Here is a 21706-nt window from a genome sequence, read left to right as displayed (position 1 = left end):
AACCCACTTTTAACCGGGCGTAACCAGACCCTTTGAGCCAGCAGGCTTTGAAGTGAGATTTTTTTTCTGCCTCACACATGCCCAGATAGGAAAAGGAGGACAGAAATAGCAGCACGGCCTGGTATGTTTAACTAGACTTTGTCTGCCCACCGTCTGGCCAAAGCTACGGGCTGCTCTCAGGTACCAGAGCTATTTGCGAACCCGAACGGCTGCAGCAATTTGATATATTTAGAGCACATGTCCTATTTGAAGCCCATGTGTGTGCACGGAGAGGAAGGAGGTGGACAACAAATATTTTGTTAAGGATGTTTTGGGGGATAGGTTAAAAAAAAAAAATTAAATTCCTACCGTGCATTTATTAAAGGAATATATTGAGGGTAGGAGGCAATTCCTGTGGCCTTAAAATTGCTGTTCCACCCAAGTCAGGCAGTCACAGGTGGGCTCGTGCTGTGTTTGGGCAGCGCAATGGCCACATTACTCCACGAACCCTTTACAAGAGCATGGCCTGCGTTCCCTGCTCACAGCTCTGCCGACATAAATTCAATCATTTTGATTTCAGGGCTTCTGGCATCCTGCACAGACTTAGAAAAACATTTTGAGACCGTGCACACCTTTAAACTGCAGGCACTGGCACCCTATAAAGGAACCCTACAGCAGGTCCCGGGACCACTTTCAGACACTGGCGAACCGCAAGCACCAGCCAACCAACCAAGCGCTGCACTTCTGCACTGGTTTTATCCTGCCCTCCACCTTTCGTCGAGGTCTGCAGCTCCCAAAACTTCCCCTGCCCCTTCTGCATGGGGGATGTGGAGTTGGTCTGGGGCAAGGACACGGCACAAGACCCCGTGGGCTCGGAAATCTCTGGGTCATGCAGCAGATCCCGCTTGCTGCACAAATTATTGCATTATTGCCAGTCAGCATACATATTTATGGAACTCGTCTGTCCCTCTCAAACTCCACAGGAGAGGCAGCAAGCAGTTTCCCTGGTCCCAGATGCGCTTTGAGCACTCAAAGTATTAGGAATAACGCAGGGGCTGTGCTCTGCCCTCGGGGCTCGACCCAAGTCCCACACAAAGCCACTAACGTGAATATGGGAACACAAAACTGGGAACTTTTACTCCAAGCTCTGCTTTGGCTAAAAAGAAAGAAGAAATGCAAGCTAAGAGAAACCCAGAGTCAAACACCGGTGATTTTTAACAACGATGTTGGATGTGTCCATGGAGGACCAAAGCAAGCAGGGTCAGCGTCCTCCCCCCCATGTTCCTGGCCATCCTCAGGGCTGTGGGCAGCTTTTCCATCTGTGTGCAATTGCTCAGTAAAGATGCTCAGCCACACGCTTGGCACTTCCATGCACACGGCTGTGGAAAATATCAGGCAAAAACAATGGGACTTAAATCTTTGCCCTTTAACAGGAGGCTGGTGGATTTCAGATTTGCCCTAACCTCAGTCCTGGTAGAAGAGTTAAAACTCTTCCTTCCTGTCTCCTATCTGCTTATCTCAGCTCTTCCATCCCTCACCCTGCACTGAAACATTTGACTTCAGCCTGCGACCGACAACTTGTCTCACAGAAGCAAGGGTCAGGCACTGCCCCTACCCCACAGGGCAGGCATGGAAAGGCTCAGGGACAGGAAGAGATGTGATGTAAGCCTCAAAATATGAGCTGTGACGGGAAAAGATCTGGCTGAGCGTATATATATAAGCCAAGTGGTTTATGGTGATGGAAAATTTCATCCTATGCTATTTATCTGCAGCATTTCCAAACTGGGAAACGGAGGTATGTACATTGCCCAATAAAAATAAACTCAGCTCAAGGGCTATCGTGTTGCTTTTAAAAGAGTGTGAACTCTCTGCCTGTCAGATTTTAGGAAGCGAGGCCAGATTTGAGCAAATGTCAATTTGCAGAGCCCCTCGGAGCTGGAGCCCCGTCAAGATGAAGTCAGATGTTGTCTGATACCTGCTGGCTTTCCGCGTTAAATCTTAGCGGCGCTTGGCAGCCCCGGAGAACTCAGCACTGAAGGTCTTTAAGACGCTTTCTAAATGATGAATTTAAGACAGTCTGTCCGCAGGAACACACAAGGCTCCCTATTGCAGGGGAGAGAAATGTGAATGTGACGGCAAACATTTGGGGATAGGCTCCCAGAGCACGAATTTCCCCAGGAAGGCAGAACAAAATCACTGCTCCCTGCAGTTCACACCCCAACACGAGTGCACACCGCAGTCAGTGCCTGTTCCTGTTAATCTGCTGGCTGTAAAAACACCCGCTTACAAACATACAGGTCCATTTGGGAATTGTTACAGTCGTTCTTAACTGCTGTGGGAAAAGGGGAGGGAGAGGTGCAATCCGAGGTGATGCACGGAGCACATGTATAAAGCAACAGCTTCATGAGTGCAGCATAGTGGGACTGTTGGGGAGACCTGAGCACAGCATCCCTGCTCTGTAAAAAATTCCTCAATGCCCTCAATCTCATTCCAACGGGGAGACATCAGTGGGACAGCCTGAAAACTCAGCAGCTAACAAAACGATGATGTTTCCTCTGGTGAATGCAAGGTATGACGTGCAGAATTCCCATGCACGTTAGACAGGGCAGAGACGTTGGATGTGCATTCACACAAGGCTTTTGACCTCCCCGTTTTGGAGTTTATGACCCTGTGAGTAACCCTTCTCATCAGCTCTGACTCAAACTATGGCACGCCAGCTGCCAATGAGATAAAGCAAAGATTAAGAAGAGAAGGAGAGCTGAAAGAGCAGGGGGAGAGGAGTTGAAACATTTGACAGCTAGCCGCGACTGAAGCGTAATTCCACAGTGGCATTTAAAAAATTTACAGCACATCACCTTTAGCCTTGCTCCTGCTGCATTAAAGCAGAAAAAGAACCCTTCAGTTCACAGGGACTTGTAAGGGATAGAAGAAAAACCAGCCTGGTTTTGCACAGTAGAAGTAACAGCGTGGTCCCGAGTTGTTCAGAAGACTCGAGCAGCGATGTGTAAGGGAGAAGTGGGCACACAAATTGTTCTGGATTCTTGAATTTATCCTTTCGACAGACATCAGGCTACAGAAAATAAATGCGGTTGGTTACAGACTCCTCTAAATTCACAGCACACAGAAGTTATTGCCCCTCGGGCCTCTGGAAGGCCAGATGAGGGACGATCAGGCTCATCTCAGAGGCTGCGGATTGCCAGGAGACGTCAAACACAAGCTGCAGCAGCAGGTTAACAGCAGCATTAGGAACCCAGCACGCAGAGCTAGGGGGGAGAAAATACACCACTATTCCCTGCCACCGGTACAAGGTCGCAGGGACAGCCAGGCTGACAGCTCTCAGCTTCATACAGGAGCTTAAAACCAAAGCTTTTCCTTTATTTTTTTCCACTCACACCAGCTCAGCGCCTGTAGTCACCAGTGCTGCTATTTGTCATCATGGTGAACGCCTTCATCCATACCTAGACCCCAAGAGCTGCCAGGACATGGGGAATATGACTTATCCCACATCTATTTTTCCTCAGCAATCCTGCTGGTGACCCCATCTTCCACCGCAAGAACTGCTTCACTCTCATGATTCATTCTACTTATCATACGTGAAGCCCAAACACCCACGCAGCATCAGCTCAAGCTCGCCCTCCATTACCCCAGCATGCTCTACTCGTTAGCCAAACGGCAGCACTTAGCTAATGGAAAAGCAGAGCCCTCCAAAGCTTTCATGATTAATACCTGAAGCATCTCGGAGTGATGCGACCTCCGTCTAGACTAAAGCATCTTTTCTTCCAGGCCTCCGTTTTTGAGGATTTGCTGTGGCTTTGGGGAAGCGGGCGTCTGCCAAAGCCATCGCTGATGTTCCATGATCTCGCCCCGTTCCCTGAGCAACAGCCGTGCCACCGGCTGAGGCAATTTGGGATCCCTTTGGAAGGCCTCCTCTCCCTCCTTAGCCAAGAAAAGCCAGGTCAAGGCACAAAGAGAATTCCCCTTCTCATATCCTGCATCTGCCCCCTGCGTGGGAGCCTCGCATCAGTGCTGAATGCTGCCCGCTCTCTCACTCAGGGGCTGTGAAGGAGCTGCTAGAATAATTTTGTTTTAAAGCGACAAAGAATGCTGTACCCTTTGTTTCAGATCACGAACAGAGCCAAGATTCAGCCATGGAAACCACGCTGTGGTATGTGATACACCCTGGGTTCCCTGTCTGCTTAAAATAAGGTTCGACTGTGGTTACTGAAGAGTTTATTTCGATGTATTTTAACCAAGGGCAACCAGGGAATCTGCATGATGAAGCACCGTAGCATCCGAAACAAGGGAGATGTTAGCTGAGTGGCCACAAATATTTTCCAACCTGAAATTCTGAAGCAGCATGCATTTTTTTTCCTTTGAAGAGCTCAGCCCGGCTTCTTCTCGGACCAGCATTCCCTCCTGGATTACTCCCCCCTAGATCTTTATTCTGTAGAAATCTTAACAATCCTGGTTCAACTGCGTTTCAGCAAATTTGCTTCTGCCATTTCCCCAGGAGTCTCAATCTCGGCTCAGCAGACTAATCCAGTCACAACCCAGAACCTTTCCCCAGTGACCAGCCCACGTTTTCCTCTGCTCACTTTCATTTCATCACTTCTAGTGCTGACTCCCCATTCCCACAAATGTTTCCATAGAATTATCACGCTCGTGTCATCGTTGCTTAGCTAAACACTCCAAAAATCTTTTCATATCTTTCCTTGTAAACCCATCCATTCCATTAAACGACTGCAAAACAGGAGGAATAATATAGTTTCTCCTTACTTCATATGCTATTAAAAAATCCTTTTAAATTCTTCTTAAACATCTAACACTTTGAACAGCTGAAATTCAGATTTAAAAGTTGCATCTGAAGCCAGCACCTAGAAGTACTACGAAAAGCGTGCTTTAACCGTGGGACACAGCTGGGATAACCTACAACGTATAGGTCCCTGTCCACAGAAGCCCCCGATCAGCAGCTAGGAATTTTGAAGTACATTTACCTCTATTTGGTTAAGCAGCGAGTTGTCAAACTTGAAGCCAGGGATTCTCTTTTCGCTGCACACCACTCCCACGTCCTCGGTGTGTTTGCAGTCGGTTACTCCCCAGCCATTTGACGTGCACGCTGCCAGGGTGGTCTCCTTGCCGCTACAGTGGACGTTGTCCATCCAAATTTTCCCTGAAGGGAAAAAAAAAAACCAGAACTGAGACTCAGAAAGAGGGTAAATTGCTCTTAATATATCAGGGGAAGAGATTACTGCTAAAAATAACCTTGAATAAAAACGCTAAGGAACATCAAAAATGGAAACATTTCCTACCCATTGCTTTCCCTTATCTGCATTGTATTAAAAAAGAAAAATAATCCCTCAATATAATATGATAAATAAATATAACCCTATATTTAAGGCTATATGCTTGAAAGATGCAAGTGGAGCCTTGACCATGGAGGCTCTGGACCTCCACAGTCCACCAGCAACCAGTGTGGCCAAAGGATTGCTAGCCAGGGACGTCCCATCCAGAAGCTCCTCGTGCCACCACTGCTTGCTGTTGTGTTAGCATGTGAAGGATCATCAGCCCGAAGGAGATCACTGCTGCAAACTTGTTCGTGGTGAAAACTGACCTCTTCTGATGACAGCCACTTTGGAGCACGCGGTGTCATCGGGTCCCCTCGGTCTGCCTGATTAGATCCTGCCCTCTAATCACACTAAATCATCCTTTTGTTTTTAAGGCTTCTCAGCACATCATTTCTTATTTGTTAAATCGTCATTAAATGTCTTCTATGAGAGAGCTCCAAGTTTTGATTAAATGCCCCTACTTTTTAAAGACCTTTTTTTTTTTGCAAGCGACTTAACAAGCCACTGCTGATTGGAACCTCCTGTTATTTGGGTGCTCTTTGAAAACTCAATGCCAGATCCAGTTTCCAGACTATCATTACCACTTTTCCTGCAACAAAAAGTGTGCATGTATGTATATTATATTAAAACAAATTAGATCCTTTAGAGCTGACTGACAAGCAGACAAAAAATCAATAGGTGTCACTCCAAGAACTTTAGGTCATATTTTCTAAGGAGCAGCTGTGAGCAGAGAACCAAGAGCATCTCTGGGATTCACCTTTACGATGTGCTTGCTTTTCCTTTGGAAATGTGCTGGTACATGCTGCTCCCCTGCTATTTGTCCCCTAAATTGCAAGGAGCAACAGCCAACAAGAAACTCCCCTATTTTATGGTCCCCAAGGCTTTGTCTGTCTGTCTCAAATGCATCCTTTGAGTAGAAAGGACTGCCTGACCTCCAGAGCCAGGAGGAGATTCTGTAGGAGCAGTCAGAGCTGTTTCCCTTGGCTGTCCCAGCTGCTTTCCAGCAGCCCTAAGACATTCAGGTGGTTAATCACCAACCAGATGATGGATCTGCCACGATCCCCCCTGCACGGGCTCCCTGCATCAGGATTGAACCCGCACGCAGAGGATGCTCACTCCCATCAAGTCACGTGGCGACAAATTTCTGGTTCGTTTTCAAATGTCATGGCCTCTTTCTCTCTCAGAAATCTCCTACTCTACCCCAAGAGCCAAAATCCACAGCCTGGGACAACATTCAAGGTTTCGCGTTTCAGTCAAGTCAACGTTGAAGCCAGCTAGTTCTTTAATGGGCAATTTTATAGGTGTGAGCACTAACGAGTGGTGCTAAGTAACAGACATACAGCACGTTTATCCCTGCTGCAGCGGAAATAATCTGTCTGTGGGTTACATCAACAGTGTGCCAAGCTTTCATATTTTGAGAAAAAAAATCGCCATAGGCCAACATTTAACTAACAGCACAGTAAAAGACAATTAAACAAGTCTGTTGAGTTGTGTAGTGTCACAGGGCTTTTCTACTTCAAGCATTATTATTAAAAAAAAATTTCCTGTTTATAACATGGAAGCATTCAATTTTCTGAGTCTTTGTTCAGCACATATTTGGGAATGAGATGCAGTAAGGTGTAATGTGCAATTGTCCTCGTGACCATCACATACAGCTTTAAAGAGCAAAAAAGGAAGGACGTGCAGTTTGGGTTGGGGGTGAATAGCTCTGACCCTCCAGGACCAGCCTGAGCATCCCAACGGACTGTTACAAATGTAGTCCTATATAGGACATGAAGTGTGCACACTACTTTGGGGTTTTATAAGCCGGTCTGCAGAATATGGTGCATGCCTCTACAGGGGATAAAGGGAGAAAAAAAAATGGATAGCATTGCATAGGCAATCTATTTAGAACCCAAACAGTTCAAAAGAAAGAAAGAAAAAAAAAAAGAACAGGAGGAAGGAGTGCTTAGAGGCCCTGTTTGACTCACTGCAAAGCAATGGAAGTGTGAACGGGGAAGTGGACCATCTGTAAATTAAATTTGTGGGCGCACTTTCCCTTTTGACTCGCCATACTGGCTGCTGGAGAGCCTCCTACCCCCTTTCCTTAGCTTGTTTCAATCAAAATAAGCAAACACCTATTATTTAAACTGTTTAATCTAATGAGGCACCGATTTGCAGAGGCGTTGCTTCACCAGGAAGCGATTCTCGTTACGTTTGTAGGGAACATCACTACATCTTGAATTCGGTCATCAGGTCAAAGAGTTTTTGGGGTTGGAGAGACACCGCTATTGCTCCAGAGTTACCTTACCTTCTCCTTTCCCGTATTTTGAGCTCGGTAGCCAAGACACAGCCTCCACGTAGCCCAGCTCCCTGCAGATCACATGCGCAGCATGGATGGAGAAGTCATCGTCGCACACCGTGCCCCACTCGCCGCTGTAAAACACCTCCACTCGGCCTTCGTTGTGTTTCCTCTTCTGCCCCGCCAGCCGCAGCTGGATTTTGGGGACGTTTGCTGGCCTTTGGGGGGGCTGGTAGACTTGGGGGGGTGGCTCGGGGTAACCGGGGAGGTAGGGCCAGTATTCGTACTGGGCAAGGCCCAGCGGGCTCAGGGAGATGAAGAACAGCATGAAGAAACAGTGGTTACGGTTAAAACCCAGGAATCTTTCCATTTTCAGTGCTCACAGTTCTCAGAGCCAAATCCTCTGCTAGCAGCTGCCGATCAGTGCAGGTAGGTGCTGTGTGGCTGTCCTAAAAAGAAAGGAAAGTTTGAGTAAGGCTCGGGAATGATGTTGGGCTTTATACCTCCTGCTTCAGCAGGGGATAAACCTATGGGAGAGACCACATCCAGTGCTGCCTGTAAAAAACAAAGTCAGGTAAATTATTTCTCGTGGGGTGGGAGAAGAAAATTAAAAGTAACCCACGAAAAGCATTTGCAAATTCAGGTTAAATCGCCAAATCATTTTGGCTGGAAAATATTTTTTCCAAAGCAAAATTCTACAGGTCACAAATGCTAGAAATAGGATTTTCCTATTCCTCTGCAAATCCAGTAGTTCAGTACTTCTAGCAAGTTATGGCCAACTTGGTGCAAATCAGACCAGGACGGAACTGAACCATTTTTTCCCCCATACCACCTTTAAATAAAAGAAACTCAAACCATCACTTAAACAATGGAAAACTAGAAGGGTAGTGAAATGTAATATAACGTGGTCAGAAGTGAGGTATTTATACTGAAATCTGTTTTCCTAATACAATGACAGAAGATTTATTTCTGCTGCCATACCTCCAGTTCCCTCTGCAGAGGATCAGCACTGTAGGCAGACACTTTGCAAAAGCAATCTCACCTAGCCTCGACTGACAGCCTGGTGTTAATGATCTCCAGTTTTTGGTTGCTAAGCCTGGATTGGGTCCCACAACCGCTAAATCCTTACATAAGCTAGCCACGGTATGAACTAGCAATTTTTTTTTTTGACTCATTGGAAGAATTTCATCCGGATACTATGCAAAGTTTAAAGGCTGGTGATTTTTCTGCCCGCTTCCCACTCATGTACTCCCCACCCAGCACACGGCGCGGTCGAGTAGCACACATGGAGGTTGATGGTTGAATAGTTTCCAAATGAAGCAATGCCAGAGAGCAGTGGGAAAAAGCTCCCCAGCCCTTTAAAGCTCCATTATTTCCTGGCAGACACCAAAGGGGAGGGAGAGGGGGAAAAGACTGGGCTCCAAAACCAGATGTCAAGAAGCAAAAATCCTTCAGTGTTTTTGCCGGGTCTCAACTATCCCAGAAAAGCGTTCAGAAAATCACACGTGCATGAAGACACAACAAAACTCACTAAGCAGCCTTTCAAGCTAGAGAGGAGTATCAGCAACAGCAGAGAACCAGCCTGAAATTCAGGACACCTCGGTTCAAATCTCAGCTCCAGCACGAGCCTGCTGTGAGACCTCAGGCAGGTCACTTCCAGAGCTGTGCCTCAGTTTCCCCTGGTCTTACACAGGGCTGGCAATAGTCAGCTTCCTCCTGATGTGCTCTGAGACCAGACTGAGACCTGTACATTTTCACCAGGCATTCGAAGAAATACTGGCATGGAGACAAGGTATTTTTCCAATTTTTGCAGGTCGGGAGAGTAAGGCTGAGAGAGGAATAAAATGAATTCCTGCCCCACATCGGAGCTAAAGGGGCAGAGAGGAAGAAAACACAACCGCTTTCACAAGGCTGCTCCCCTCCAGCTGCAAACAAAGGGGATTTCCCAAAGCAAATGCAGTCACAGGGCAGGAGATATATTCTGTAAAAATAAAAGGCTCCCAAGTCCAGGCACATTAGTACTTGTCAGACACGCCTGACTTCAATACCTTCTAGTATGGATTTCAAAAGAAACCTCTTACAACATTTTCCAAGGATACAAGATGGTTTTCAGCCCAGAGGATAAACACATGGGCAGAGCAATTGTTGGGAACAGTATAAAAATAATAATCAAGAAACCCCCTTAGATCATAACGCAGAAGAATAACATGTTAGTTATAAGTAGAAATACTTAAGATGGGGATAGCATCGAGCCCAGCAGAGCTGCAAGCCTGATGGTCTTCAGAAAATCTGGTTTTTGCTCCTAATCTTCTTTAAACATCTGTTTTGACATACTTCATTTTACATAGCTGTTGTTTCTTGCTACTGCACAAATTGGATTTAGGAAGCCTCAGCAAATACTGATCAAAAACTAAGTCGGTCTGAAGTGTCTCTGCATATTGCTGAGACCTCGTGAAGCATCTGCACGGTCTTTGCGCAGCAGGCAGCCACACGAAGGATATTTAAGAAGGCAAAGGCAAATAAGTGGTGGTGTGTAGCCTTACAGTCACGCCCTGAAGGAAGCTCTCAAGAGATAACGACGATGACGTGCCTTAACAGAAGACGCCAAATTCCCCTCTAGCTTACGGTTTATGGTGCTCCAGAAAGCTCAATAATAACCCAAATAAGAACATTTTGCAGGAGAAAAGGACCAACAAACGACGTGTAGCCAGCAGGCCAGCTTGTTTCGCTTTGTCCCTCTTCGTGCCAAGGCAAACACTGACCAGCGGTCAGCTCCGTGCTCCGGCTAATAGGGGTCTTTCGTGATCAGAGGCCAGGGAATAGCCAAAAGCTCTGCAACTCCAGTTTCCAGGACTGCTTCCCATTCAAACCAAAGCTCCCGGGTCGTTTTGCTGAAGGACTTCAGCCAAAAGACACAACAATTTGGGGAAACCATTCAAGAGGCAGGATGTAATAGCTACCAGCTGAGAACGGCGCTCCCCGAAGCGTTAATTAATAAAGCAGACAGACCGCTGCGCGATGCCAGAGCCTTTTAAAAACGTCACAGCGCTGGGAGACCTCGCAGCCCCCGAGCAGCTTGGCGGGGCTGGGATGGCACAAGAGACTTCCAGATTATTTTAACGGGTACCAAGATCACCCAGGGAGGTACCAACTCGAATCATAGCAAACCTTGCAGGTGTAATTTTCAAGTCTTGGTGGGTCAGCACCCCAGGAGCCCTAAGATGCCAAAACGCAGGCTAATTTGCTTTTGTCCCCCCGAAGCTTAGAGGCTTTCAGAGTCATGCAAGACTATGAAGAAACCATTAACCATCGAACTTGAGAAAGCCTGGGGAGGAAGGATAAGGTTGCCTGAGAGCCCCCCGCTCCACAGAGGGGGGTCTGACTACCAAAAAGGTATTTTAACGAGCCCGTGTGAATGCAATCCTGAACCTTCGCCAAGAAAAATGACTCAGGGCACACACGTTTTGTGCTCAGGTCGTACAGCTTTGTGTCCCATCATCATCAGGATACTTCGAGGAGCAGTTGAGGCTCCTAGAGGGCCCAGGAGGAGGTATTGGGGAAAAAAAATAAATCAGAAATCTCCCTTTTAGTCCCATTAAATCTGTGGAGGTGAATCTCGGAGGGATTCTCCATTAAGCCCAGCACAGCAGCAACTCCACACGCTTCGGGAGACAACCCTGCAGTGTGTATGAGCAACCACAGCCTGCTTTTCCTTCAGGTCATATTACCGTCCGCTTCAAAACAGTCACACATTCAAACACTAAAAGACAAAGCTTCCACAGTGTTTGCATCACCCCAGAAATAAAACCGTGCATACCCAGCGGTCTTGTTTATTGAGGTGCTTAAGAGAAACTATTCAGACTAAGTCACGATGTCAGGAAAAGCTGAGTCCCGTGGAGGTTGAGCACAGGAATATTTCAGTATTTCCACAAGAAACCTTTCTGCTTCCCACCGAGACAACAACAAGGATTATGGAGAGGAGATGTTTGGGCATCTTCTGGTGGAGGCATCCGTTCATCCCATCCATCAGGGCGAGATGTCCGTGCAGCTTTCATCAGGAGACAAGACAAGCAGTAACAACTGTTCTAGAGAATTGATAAAGCAATATTTGGCAGCACAGAGGATTTTACAACGCTTCTTTCACCACTCTTCAACGAGAACATTGATGACACAGTGACAGACTCAAGTAAGAGCATTTGAGGATACAAACATGGACAGCATTAAATAGGAGCCAACTGCACACATTTATCATAGCATCATAAGCCAGAACAACAAAATTTAATAAGTATTTAGATAAACAGGCTCATCTGCTACGACCGAGATCTGGACACATTTTCTCAGCAAGTCTCGAAGGGAGCCGCACATGCAGAACTACCCAAGAACAAACCAAGGCTTAGATCTGCAAGATGTTTGCTCTGTGCTGGCTATTCCCTCTACTTTAGGGCTCATTCCTCCCCTCAAATCCTCTCTTTAATAGCCTCCAGACTTAGTAATGATGTAATCCTAAAAGCATATATTTTGGTCTCCCCATTCAAAAGAATCCAAGACGGAGCATTAAAAACTTTTTCGAATAAAGTCAGTGGAAAAGCCAGGAAAATACTCCAGGTCTCCTGGCTCCCCATCCTGTACTTCAGGCCATAAGATGATTCTCCATCACTGTGTTAACTTGCAATTTAAGGCTTTAAGGCATGCTCCTGCAAGCTGCTGACTCAACCCTTTTCAGGGCTCCAGTCTTAAAAGGAACAGATAGACACACAGGGAAGCGTGCAGCAATTTCATTTCAAAATGTTGAGCTTTTACTTCTTCAGAGAATCCACCAGGTGAAACTAATAGGCTATTCATCTCCCCAAATCAAAAGCCTGTCCAAGCAGCACGAATCCCTTTTTAATTTCACCAAATCATCAAAACAATAGATCAGCTTGGACAGAGCCAGAAACACCGGCTTTCCTGCTCCCCTCCTTCTCCAGACAACAAAAGGAAAGTCTCAAGTGGTTGGTTCACAACCGTAGATCCAGCAATGCTCCGTTAAGTTACCTTAAGACAGCAAATTTCACATTAACGCACACTGGCCAAGTGCAACCAGGAGCAAATCCAACAGTCACTTACACCAGGGAAGCTAACAAATGCAACCTGCTTCTTCCAGCCTGGTGGGATGCTGCTGGGAAAGAGAGAAAGTCCCAGTATGCCCTGTGGGAGCAGAGGTAAAGCTGACACGATTCAAACCCATAGACTTGCTCGCCATCACTTGCTTTTGAGGCTAGACACAAAAAAGAAGTCCTGAAATACAAACACAAGTTACGAGAATAGGACAGAAAAGGCATTTTGCTTCTGTTTTCATTTGAAAGACTGCTACAGGTCTAACTTTAAAAATAAAAAAAATAAAAAATTAGTGTTTGCCTAACCCCCTGCATCATCATCTGGTTGGATCCATGAGATCCAAACCTTTAGAAATATGCTGATCTCCAGAGTTGCATGGACACAACAATTGCAGGGCCAAACACCCAATTCCATGCTCAGCATGTTTCACGCAAGGGCTCAGCTGAATGCATCCCACAGCTTTCAAATCCAGGCTGCAAGCTCTTCTCAGATCTGTTCCTTCAACTGAAGCAATCCACATTTGCTTTGTTTTAGCCCCTTGACGCATTCATTTACCTCAGAAGGAAAAAAACAAACAAACAAACAAAAAACCTTGCCCAGGGATCTGATGGACACATGCAGCATCTTCTCTCCATGCCACAGCTGCAATTCAAACACACTTCATTTTGGGAAAAAGTCTTTATTTTCCTTATCTCTTCCCTTTGCCTGGTGTCGAAGAATGAAGATGAACAGAGATGTGAATCATGACAACCCTCAGGCTCCTGGCCAGCACCAGCTGGCTGTTCCACAGACCTTGTGCTCTACTCTTAATAGGAAACAGAACTTATTCCCAAAGACACTTCCAAGACAGTTAAATAAAGCGATTTTTTTTAAAAAACAAACAGTATAAGTTCTTTAATTCGCAGCTAGTGGATGCTATTATCATGAACAAGTGATCTGATCTCACTCAGCAAAAGCAGCAGTGGCAAAAATAGCTACAGGATTTAATTCTTTTCTTTAAGAGTAAGTGATTAGTACATGAATAGAAACTTTACAAAAAGGTACTGCATTAAAATACACAGCTGACACACATTCACAGAGCCAGAACACACACGTGCAGTCCCTAAGGCTGAAGAGCATTAGCAAATCCTCTGAAAATGAGGTTCCCCTCACACCCCTGTGTAATGCTGTCTTAATTAATAGAGCCTAACCCGTCACCACTGCAGACACAGAACAGGTTGAGTTTAGACCATCATGTTATCTGTCCGCATTCCAATTTTCTTATGCCTTGAATAACAAATTTCCATCAACATTACTACAGATTAGGAGTGGGATCTTTCTCACTGTATTTGCAGACATTCATAGTAAACATGTGCCTGCACACACGCTCCAAGAGCATTCCCCAGAGAGGGCTTTGCAAGCCCAACGGACCGGTGATGTGCTGAACTCTTCCTTCCACTGAAGTTGCCATCTCTAAGAAAGGACATCACTGTGTTTTTAAACAGCACCAAAGATGTTAAGGCCAGGTTGGATGGGGCTTGGAGCAACCTGGTCTAGTGGAAGCTGTCCCTGCCCGTGGGAATTAGATGATCTTTAAGGTCCCTTCCAACCCAAACCATTCTGTGAGTCTATGTTATGAAACAATTCAGGAGGAGAAAAGATAAAAGGTTACAAAGAACACAAAAAAAAGCAAGAAACAGAAAAAAGAAACACGGAAGGAAAGTTAGTGGTACAGTAAGGTGAAGACAATAATCTTGGGAGTCAACCTATTGAAAAAATAGGAGAGAAAATATATAAATATATATAAAAATAGGAGGGAAAAAATAATGAGAACGTTACTAAGCATGCATTTTGGGGTCCATCAAATATTAGCTCATGCTAATATTTCATGTTTTCTAACTGCTCTTTACCTTCCAACCAAGGAAATTCCACCACTGTGGGTGGCTCAATACAGATGAAATGAAACTGGCAGGTAGGAACCCTAAAGCCAATTAATTTCAGCCCCTATTCAGTACAAATCTGAAAGCAATGCTGTCATTATGAGCCAATTATAGACCTGCTAACCGGTATTCCTGCTATTGCTCCCAGATAGCTTAACCAGGATCTTTGTGTATAGTCTTCTAGACTGTATAGGACCTTAGATCTTTTTTTTACCCACACACAGTAACACTTTTTTTTAATTAGACAACGAAAAATTAATTGAAAAGAAGGCAGATTTATCTGTGTGCATGCTGAAGAATCAGAACTCAGCCAACCCCAGCTGCGTTCATTGCAGACAGGAACAGTCCCACGCTTCCGTGCTGCAACTTCTCAGGTGAATACCACTGCGTATCCTGCAGGCACATCCTGAAAACTGCTGCGATTGCTTCATGATAAACCAGCCTAATTAATACAAGTTGCCGGTAGGCTGCAGGCTCCTTTGCAAAGGGTGTGAATCCCAAGCATGCCAGCAGAAAAGTTTCTTAACGAGGGACAGATCTGCTTCACACCTTCTGCCCATCTGCACTGAAGCCTTTCCCTCTGAAAGAGCACAGTTGTTCAGAGAGGAGAATTTAAACTGCTTCTGAAGTTTAGCGGGTGACATTTACACAATGTTGACGGCACGTAACGTAGCTTTCTGGTCTAAATCAAACATATTTTAATAATCCTACTGAATACACATTGCCTCGACTTGTAGGCAGCCTGCAACATGTCTTTTTTTTACTTCATTAGTGCGTGCCTCTGAGCAAGCAAGGGGAGAAAACCCTTAACTCGGGTCACAACATCTTTGCGAAGTGACTCTGAGTATCTGTGCCATCCCACCCTTGCCAAAGCAAGTCTCAGGAGATAGGAATTGGAAGAATCACCTCATCCCCAGCCTGTTATGTCTAAACATCAAGTTTAATAACTGACGGGAGAGAAAGAAAACAAGTTCAAAGAGGAAAAAAAAAAAAAGAGAAGAAGCGAGATCAAACTTCCAGCCCTGAAGCAAGAGAGGGTTAGAAATGTTTAAACCAATCCATCAGCCCCTGCATTCTCTAGAAATAATGCCACCGTCTTGGCTCGTAGTCTCTGGGGTTTGCATTTACCTGGGGGTTAGTGGTAGGCTGTGCTGGAGGAGACCCCTGTCCCGGCGTGCTTCATGAAGCTCTTTCTTCTGGGCTACGCGCGCTGCCTGAGTGGTCCCCTCTGCGCTGGAAAATATCCTGCAGCCAGAGAAATATGCTGCAAGAAGCTGCTGCTTCCTGGCAAATTTCACTAGAGTTAGCCAAGCAAACCCCTCCCAAGACCCAGCCCCTTTAGCCTCAGCTCATAGCGGGTGATATCATGGGCTTGTCCTGTAATCTGAGCAGAAGCACTGCAAACAGAAAAGAAACCGGGGGGGAAAACCTAGCCAGGATTGCAAGGAAGGAGGTGGGTTGGGAATGTGAATGCTTTCTCAGGAAGTTCCTAGGGAACAAATACTTAGAGTCACATCAATATCAATGTTAAATAAAGCTAAGTTATCGATCTCAGCACTTTTTAAGCACCCCAAGTCGGTTCAGAGCCTCTCCCATACAAAAGGGTGCATGGTCTTACAGCTCAGCATCTTCAGACTTAGATCCCTTTCTGCAGCTCACAGACTTTGCAGCATGCCATCTCCGCAGCTATTTGGGTATCACCACCCTTAACCCTTCTGCATCCAGCAACTCAATATTTTCCGGCTGCTCGATATTCTTAAAGCTCATAAATACAGCAGCTCAAGCTGCACAGACTTAAAAACCATCCAGATCTGCAGCAAGAGTTACTCCATAGTCCTCAGTCCGGAGGAATAACTAGATGCTAAAAACAATTCTTCATTAAAACAATAGCAGACCAAAAATCCTGACCTCAGCTGTGCCAGAAAATTCAGAGCATCTGTGTTGGGAACAGCTAGCAGTCAAAAAGAAACACTGGACTGAGATGGTTGAAAGAACTCTTCCATCAAGAAAAAGCAGCTAAATCAGTTAGACGTTATTCTGAGGACTGTAAACTTCTGCAATCTTTTCAGTTGGAGTGGGTTTTGGTTTTAAAACTTTTTTATTTTTTTCCATTTTGGCTTTTAATGCATCATAATCAAACTGTTTACTTCTATTTTTTTCCAACTGTGAAAACAACAACAACAACAAAATGGTTTTCAAGTCTCTGTTCCAGAGAGCACCTTGAATTTTTGTTTTCTGACCCAATTTTGGACAGCAACACATCCTGAAGTGTCAGCATTTCTCAAAGAATGGAAATTTACTTTCTCACCAGCTTTGTCCACAGGTACTTAAATCTATGTTTAATGGGATTTTCAAACATGTTGGCAGAAAACTGATAGGCACACAAAGAAGAGCAGGTATTCACAAAGGCTGATTTTAGAAGGAATATCCCCATTTACTTCAGTATATTCATAAATGAAATGTTGAATTTATAAAGGACTTTCTAGCAAACTTTCCCTAGCACAAGACTGCTTCCTGTAGCACACTTGTCCACGTCAGTCCTGCCTGCTTGCATACAAATTACCAAATTATCTTGAAAAATTAAGGTGCTTTACCTATATCCCTGGATACATTTCCATAACTACAAGAACACATCTGCCACCAGACTTCTCCCTTTTCAGAGGTTTCCCATCACTTCCCAGAAGCAAGGGTTCGGCCCAACAGGAGAAAGGTGCCATTACTTGCTGGCTTACGAGATGTTACCACTCCGAGGAGACTCTGCCAGGGGAAAATATTGGCAGGGAGATGATGACCATGTTTCCCATGGGTTGGCAAAGCCTTCTACAGAACAGTCCCCGAACATCAAGCCCACAAAGTCATTGAAACAAAGCTTTGCTCTTTCTCCCAAGAAGTCAGCAGAAGTGGTCAACGGCAGTACCCACAGTGCCCTAATTCTCCTGCATCAAACACCTATAAAATTATCGAAATGCTGCAAATTGCGATGAGCAGCACGGCTATCAGCAGAGCACCACCTGGTGGGTCATCAGCCGGGCTGGACTCGCCTTGCTCAGCCTCAGGGACATCAGGGGAAAAATGAATCAGAGCAGAAGCTCCACGGAGCAGAGAACTATTTCAGAGCGGCAGGAAGCTTGGCCGGAGGAAGGAATGTGTGAGCGTCTGCTTGATCGGGGCACAGAGAAACATGACAGCCTGCTGGAGGAATGTTTGCCGAGTGCCTGGGTCGGGTAAGGATACGAGCAGCAAATGCCATGCAGGCTTCCAGCTGATGGAAGGGTTTGCTGGTTGCATAAAGAGAAACGTTCGGCGAGAATTCAGGAAAGTTCTTCAGGGTAACACGCTGGGTTCAGGGCAATTTGCTGCCCTCTTCGTATTGCAGCTGGTTAAGACTAAAAGACAAGCACCCAGCAAAATAAATTGACAAATAAATAAATAGAAAGCCCCTCAAAACCACACCGTCTACAGGAAAAAAATGCTGCTTCGACTGGGTTTGCATCATTAGATCATGTAAACGGGAGTCCAGGGAAACCACTTAGGACATCCTGATTTGGAAGGGGCCCACAAGGATCATCAAGTGTGGTTCCACACAGGACCACCCCAAAATCAAACCATACATCTGAAAACGTCTGCAAATGCCTCTTGAACTCCGTCAGGCTCAGTGCTGTGACCATGTCCCTGGGGAGCCTGTCCCAGTGCCTGACCACCCTCCTGGTGAAGACCCCCACGCCAGCAGCCTAGGTGTTTCCTTCTGTCTCTGCCCGAAGCACACACCTTGCCATATGGACAAGTCAAGACTGGATTTGACCAAGCAGCCACAGTCATGGTCTGTGCTCCCAAAAATTAGGTACGCGCTATTAGGTTCTATAATCTCCTCTAATCTTCAGTTCTTTTTAAAAGGGAAGGCTAATTTGCCTCCCTGAGCCTTATGTTTTCACGCTGTAGACTCTCTGGAGCCACCGGTCCAAATCTTACCCGGGTCGACTTGACCTCTCAAATACACACAGCAGATACGCCGAGCTCCGTAAAGGTTGCTTTGCACAGAGATGATCCGGGCGATATCTGAAGAACCGAAGGACCTGACTGTTCTGCGAGGTGTTAGCAACACGTGGCAATTTTCACACCAATTGGCCCCAGTGCAATATCCCTGCAACGTGCAATTGGGGTTAGATTGCTGCTTTTGAGCTCACAGGATGGCCAAAAACACCAATGATTCTAGAGAAGTAGGTTTATGCATCCCTCAACCGAGGGACAAACCAATATATTTTATGTAAATTGCTTAGTCCCTACTGGAATTTCTATGACTTACATATTAGGAGCTTGGCAATGACTGGACTGACCTCCCAGACCTGATCCTCTCACCCTTTTTATTGGGTTGCTGCTCCACCCTAACCATGGCAAGGTTTGCACAGTCCCACGTCCATGTGGCAACTGGAACCCAAAGCACCACAAGCCAGAGCTGCTTCCATTCTGGGAGGGGCCCTTGCATAACATAGCTCTTCTGCAGCCACCAAGGCTGGAAAAAATGAGATTCATTTCTGTTAAGAAGCAACTTTAATCCTTTGAGACCTCTTTCTGCTCTGCATGTGTTCTAGTTCACGTGTCAATGCAAGGCAGGCAATGAGCACATCACACTTACTCTCCCTCATCCACGTGATTTTCCGTGCTTTGCAGAGTCACCCCCTCACAACTCCTCAGTGCTGCTATTCAGATTAGCTCACTAAAGACACTGCTGACCTCAGTGCTCTACAAAAACACTCCAAAATGAGAGCTCTGCTGAATTCCAGGCTTGTAACAAATAGCACGTCTGAACAGAAGCATGGGTCAGCCTCATATAAGATCTATGGTCGACACATCTTCCACCTCTACGATGCACAATCCAGAGATTAACACACCTTCTACATCCACTCGCTACCCCCATCTCCATGCAAAGGAAAGGCTCCTACGCCAAGGAAGGTGAAAACCTGAAGCCCCATGAAATACTCAGAAGAGCTGTACTTGTGAGATGAAGTCTGTTCTTGTATTGCGATGCTTAGGAGGCAGCAGCTGTTCCTTCTTGGTCCCAGGCAGCTCGAAAAAGAGCAGCACATCATGGAGAAAGCATGTACATCTTTCTTGCATTTCTAACCTTAACCCTGTCAGGAAAGGTGTGGGAGGGAGGCCGGTTAGTACTGAAATTTCCTAACTGGAACGTGAGCTTCTGGTTTTCCTAGGCCAAGGAAGACCCAAGCACAAGGCACTTTGCAAGCACTTTTCATTCTCTATCTGTACGAGCTCTTACTTGGAGATCTTGGCTGTCTTTGAGCAATGACTTAAGGAGTCAGCTGCCGAAAGCCAGCTTCCCACAAGCAATCCCCCAACAAAACACAGGCAGCATGCAGCGTCTGAGCAGCACACACCAACATCCTTCCCCTTGATACAGGTTCTTGTCAGACCCCCTCTGTGCAACTCAGCCGTACAGGAGGAGATGAGCATAGGAGAGTATAAGCAGAGTGTTGCCCCTAAAAAATGTAGGAATAGAGTGATTTCTAGAAAGAAAAGCAGTTTATGAGAAATCCAGCTTCACTGACAACGCTGGGGGAAAGCGCTGTGAGCTAATCCCACGCGTGCAGTGAAACGACTCGCACAGTAAAAGCCCAGGAAGGATGACCGCGTTTTGTCACCCTATCCTGGGGGATGGCAGAGGTCCTAGAGGCTTACCATCCCCTCCCACTAGATGGCAAGAGTCCCCCTCAAACAGCAGAGCACCTGCAAGCACAGACTTGTGTGTCCAGAGGTCAAGAGCCGGAGGAGTGACTTCTGGCCCTGAAGAGCCCTGAGCAGTCAGAGCTGACCTCCAGTCCAGCCTGTCGCAAGATTTATTTTGTTGTGATCGAGAAAGCTGCGTCCAGGAGAAAAGGAGAAGAGAAGAGGAACTGAAGGGAGCAGAATAAGGCTGGTTGAGTGTCAGAGGGGGAGGATAATCAAGAACACAATGTACTGCTCTCCATTACACCCGGGCAAACGCAGCAAATCCCTCCACATCCTTAAAAGACATTATGGAAACATCTGTTTTAACGTCTTTTGTGCTGATTCACTGTGACGAGCCAAAGAATATGCCTTAACAAGGTCAGCCTCTACCAGTGGTTCTGCTCTTATGCAGAAAACCTGAACAATTGGTTCAGAGACTCCAGCTGCTGAATTTGCAAGAGGGCTCGCTGCAGGGGCAGGACAGGGGCTGCAGATGGGAACATCTAGGCAGGAGGTGCATTGCACACCCCTGAGTCTGATCTCACCGTTTCCTTGACATCCTTCACATCAGCGTGGATCAGCAAGGAGCTGAGCACTCCCAGCTTTCACGGCAGGTGGTGCACTAGGAGTTACCTGAGACTACTGCCTTGCTCCATGTATTGCTGCCTGCCAATTTGGGCCATGACACTCTCGAGAGCCCACTTAATGAGGGAAAAAATGGTACTGTTGTAATCTTGTTTGCAAGGCACCAATGGGATCATCAGCAGAAGAGAAATGCTGGTAAAATGCCATAAACGTGAGACCTAGGAATAGAAAACATCTTTGATCTGGAGGTTCAAATCCTGCTCTGCACATTATTTGTAGCAGAGAATGCAGAGCTGGTAGCTTACAGGTCCCTGGAAAACATTTAGATTTTAGGAAAACCAGGACATCACCTTTGTGACTTCGTGCATTTGTAAGTTGTCTGGAACAAGTGTGCTGAGTGCTCCCTCTCAAAGGTCGGTGCCCTAAAAACATCTCCAGCACCACAAATTGCTCGTCACCTGCGAAGACACTGCTAACCCAGTCCCAAGCAATTTCCTAGCACCACTTCCCACCCATCCAAAGATATCCAAAAACGAGCAGGTGAGAAAGTCATTGTCATCCTCCCAGTCTTTAAAGAGAAAGAGGGTGACCTGAAAAACAACCACCAAGACCAGGTCCCCGAAAACTACGCCCACAGAAGCTAGCACCCGGGGAGAGGGACACAGCAAGCCCTCACGAGGCTCGTTTCGGCTTACAAAGAGCTTCATGCGTTATTTAGTAGCAACAATGGCAGAAACAATGGGACAAGAAAGAACAAGGTGCCCCCGATCAGGCAC

The 21706-nt window shown here is 46.1% G+C and overlaps 1 protein-coding gene across 2 annotated transcripts in view; it reads right to left on the bottom strand.

Moving 5' to 3' along the window:
* The window catches only part of LOXL2 (lysyl oxidase like 2), a 53604-nt gene that overhangs the window by 31534 nt on the left and 364 nt on the right, over window positions 1-21706 (bottom strand). Inside the window, exons 1-4 of one of the 2 annotated variants that reach the window (XM_080568619.1) lie at window positions 20979-21148; window positions 15750-15866; window positions 7615-8054; window positions 4974-5149 (exon numbers count right to left, since the gene is read on the bottom strand). In XM_080568619.1, coding sequence (XP_080424745.1) covers window positions 4974-5149; window positions 7615-7975 — 537 coding nt within the window. In that variant the 5' untranslated portion in view covers window positions 7976-8054; window positions 15750-15866; window positions 20979-21148. Of the gene's footprint in view, window positions 1-4973; window positions 5150-7614; window positions 8055-15749; window positions 15867-20978; window positions 21149-21706 lie in introns of those variants that run through there. The other variant, XM_080568620.1, reaches the window with a different exon arrangement.

The sequence above is a fragment of the Anser brachyrhynchus genome (assembly GCF_964034855.1).
Source record: "Anser brachyrhynchus genome assembly, chromosome: 26".
In the NCBI taxonomy this organism is placed as follows: Eukaryota; Metazoa; Chordata; class Aves; order Anseriformes; family Anatidae; genus Anser; species Anser brachyrhynchus.
The sequence above is the reverse complement of the archived record's forward strand: the minus strand, read 5'-3'. Positions and strand labels throughout refer to the sequence as shown.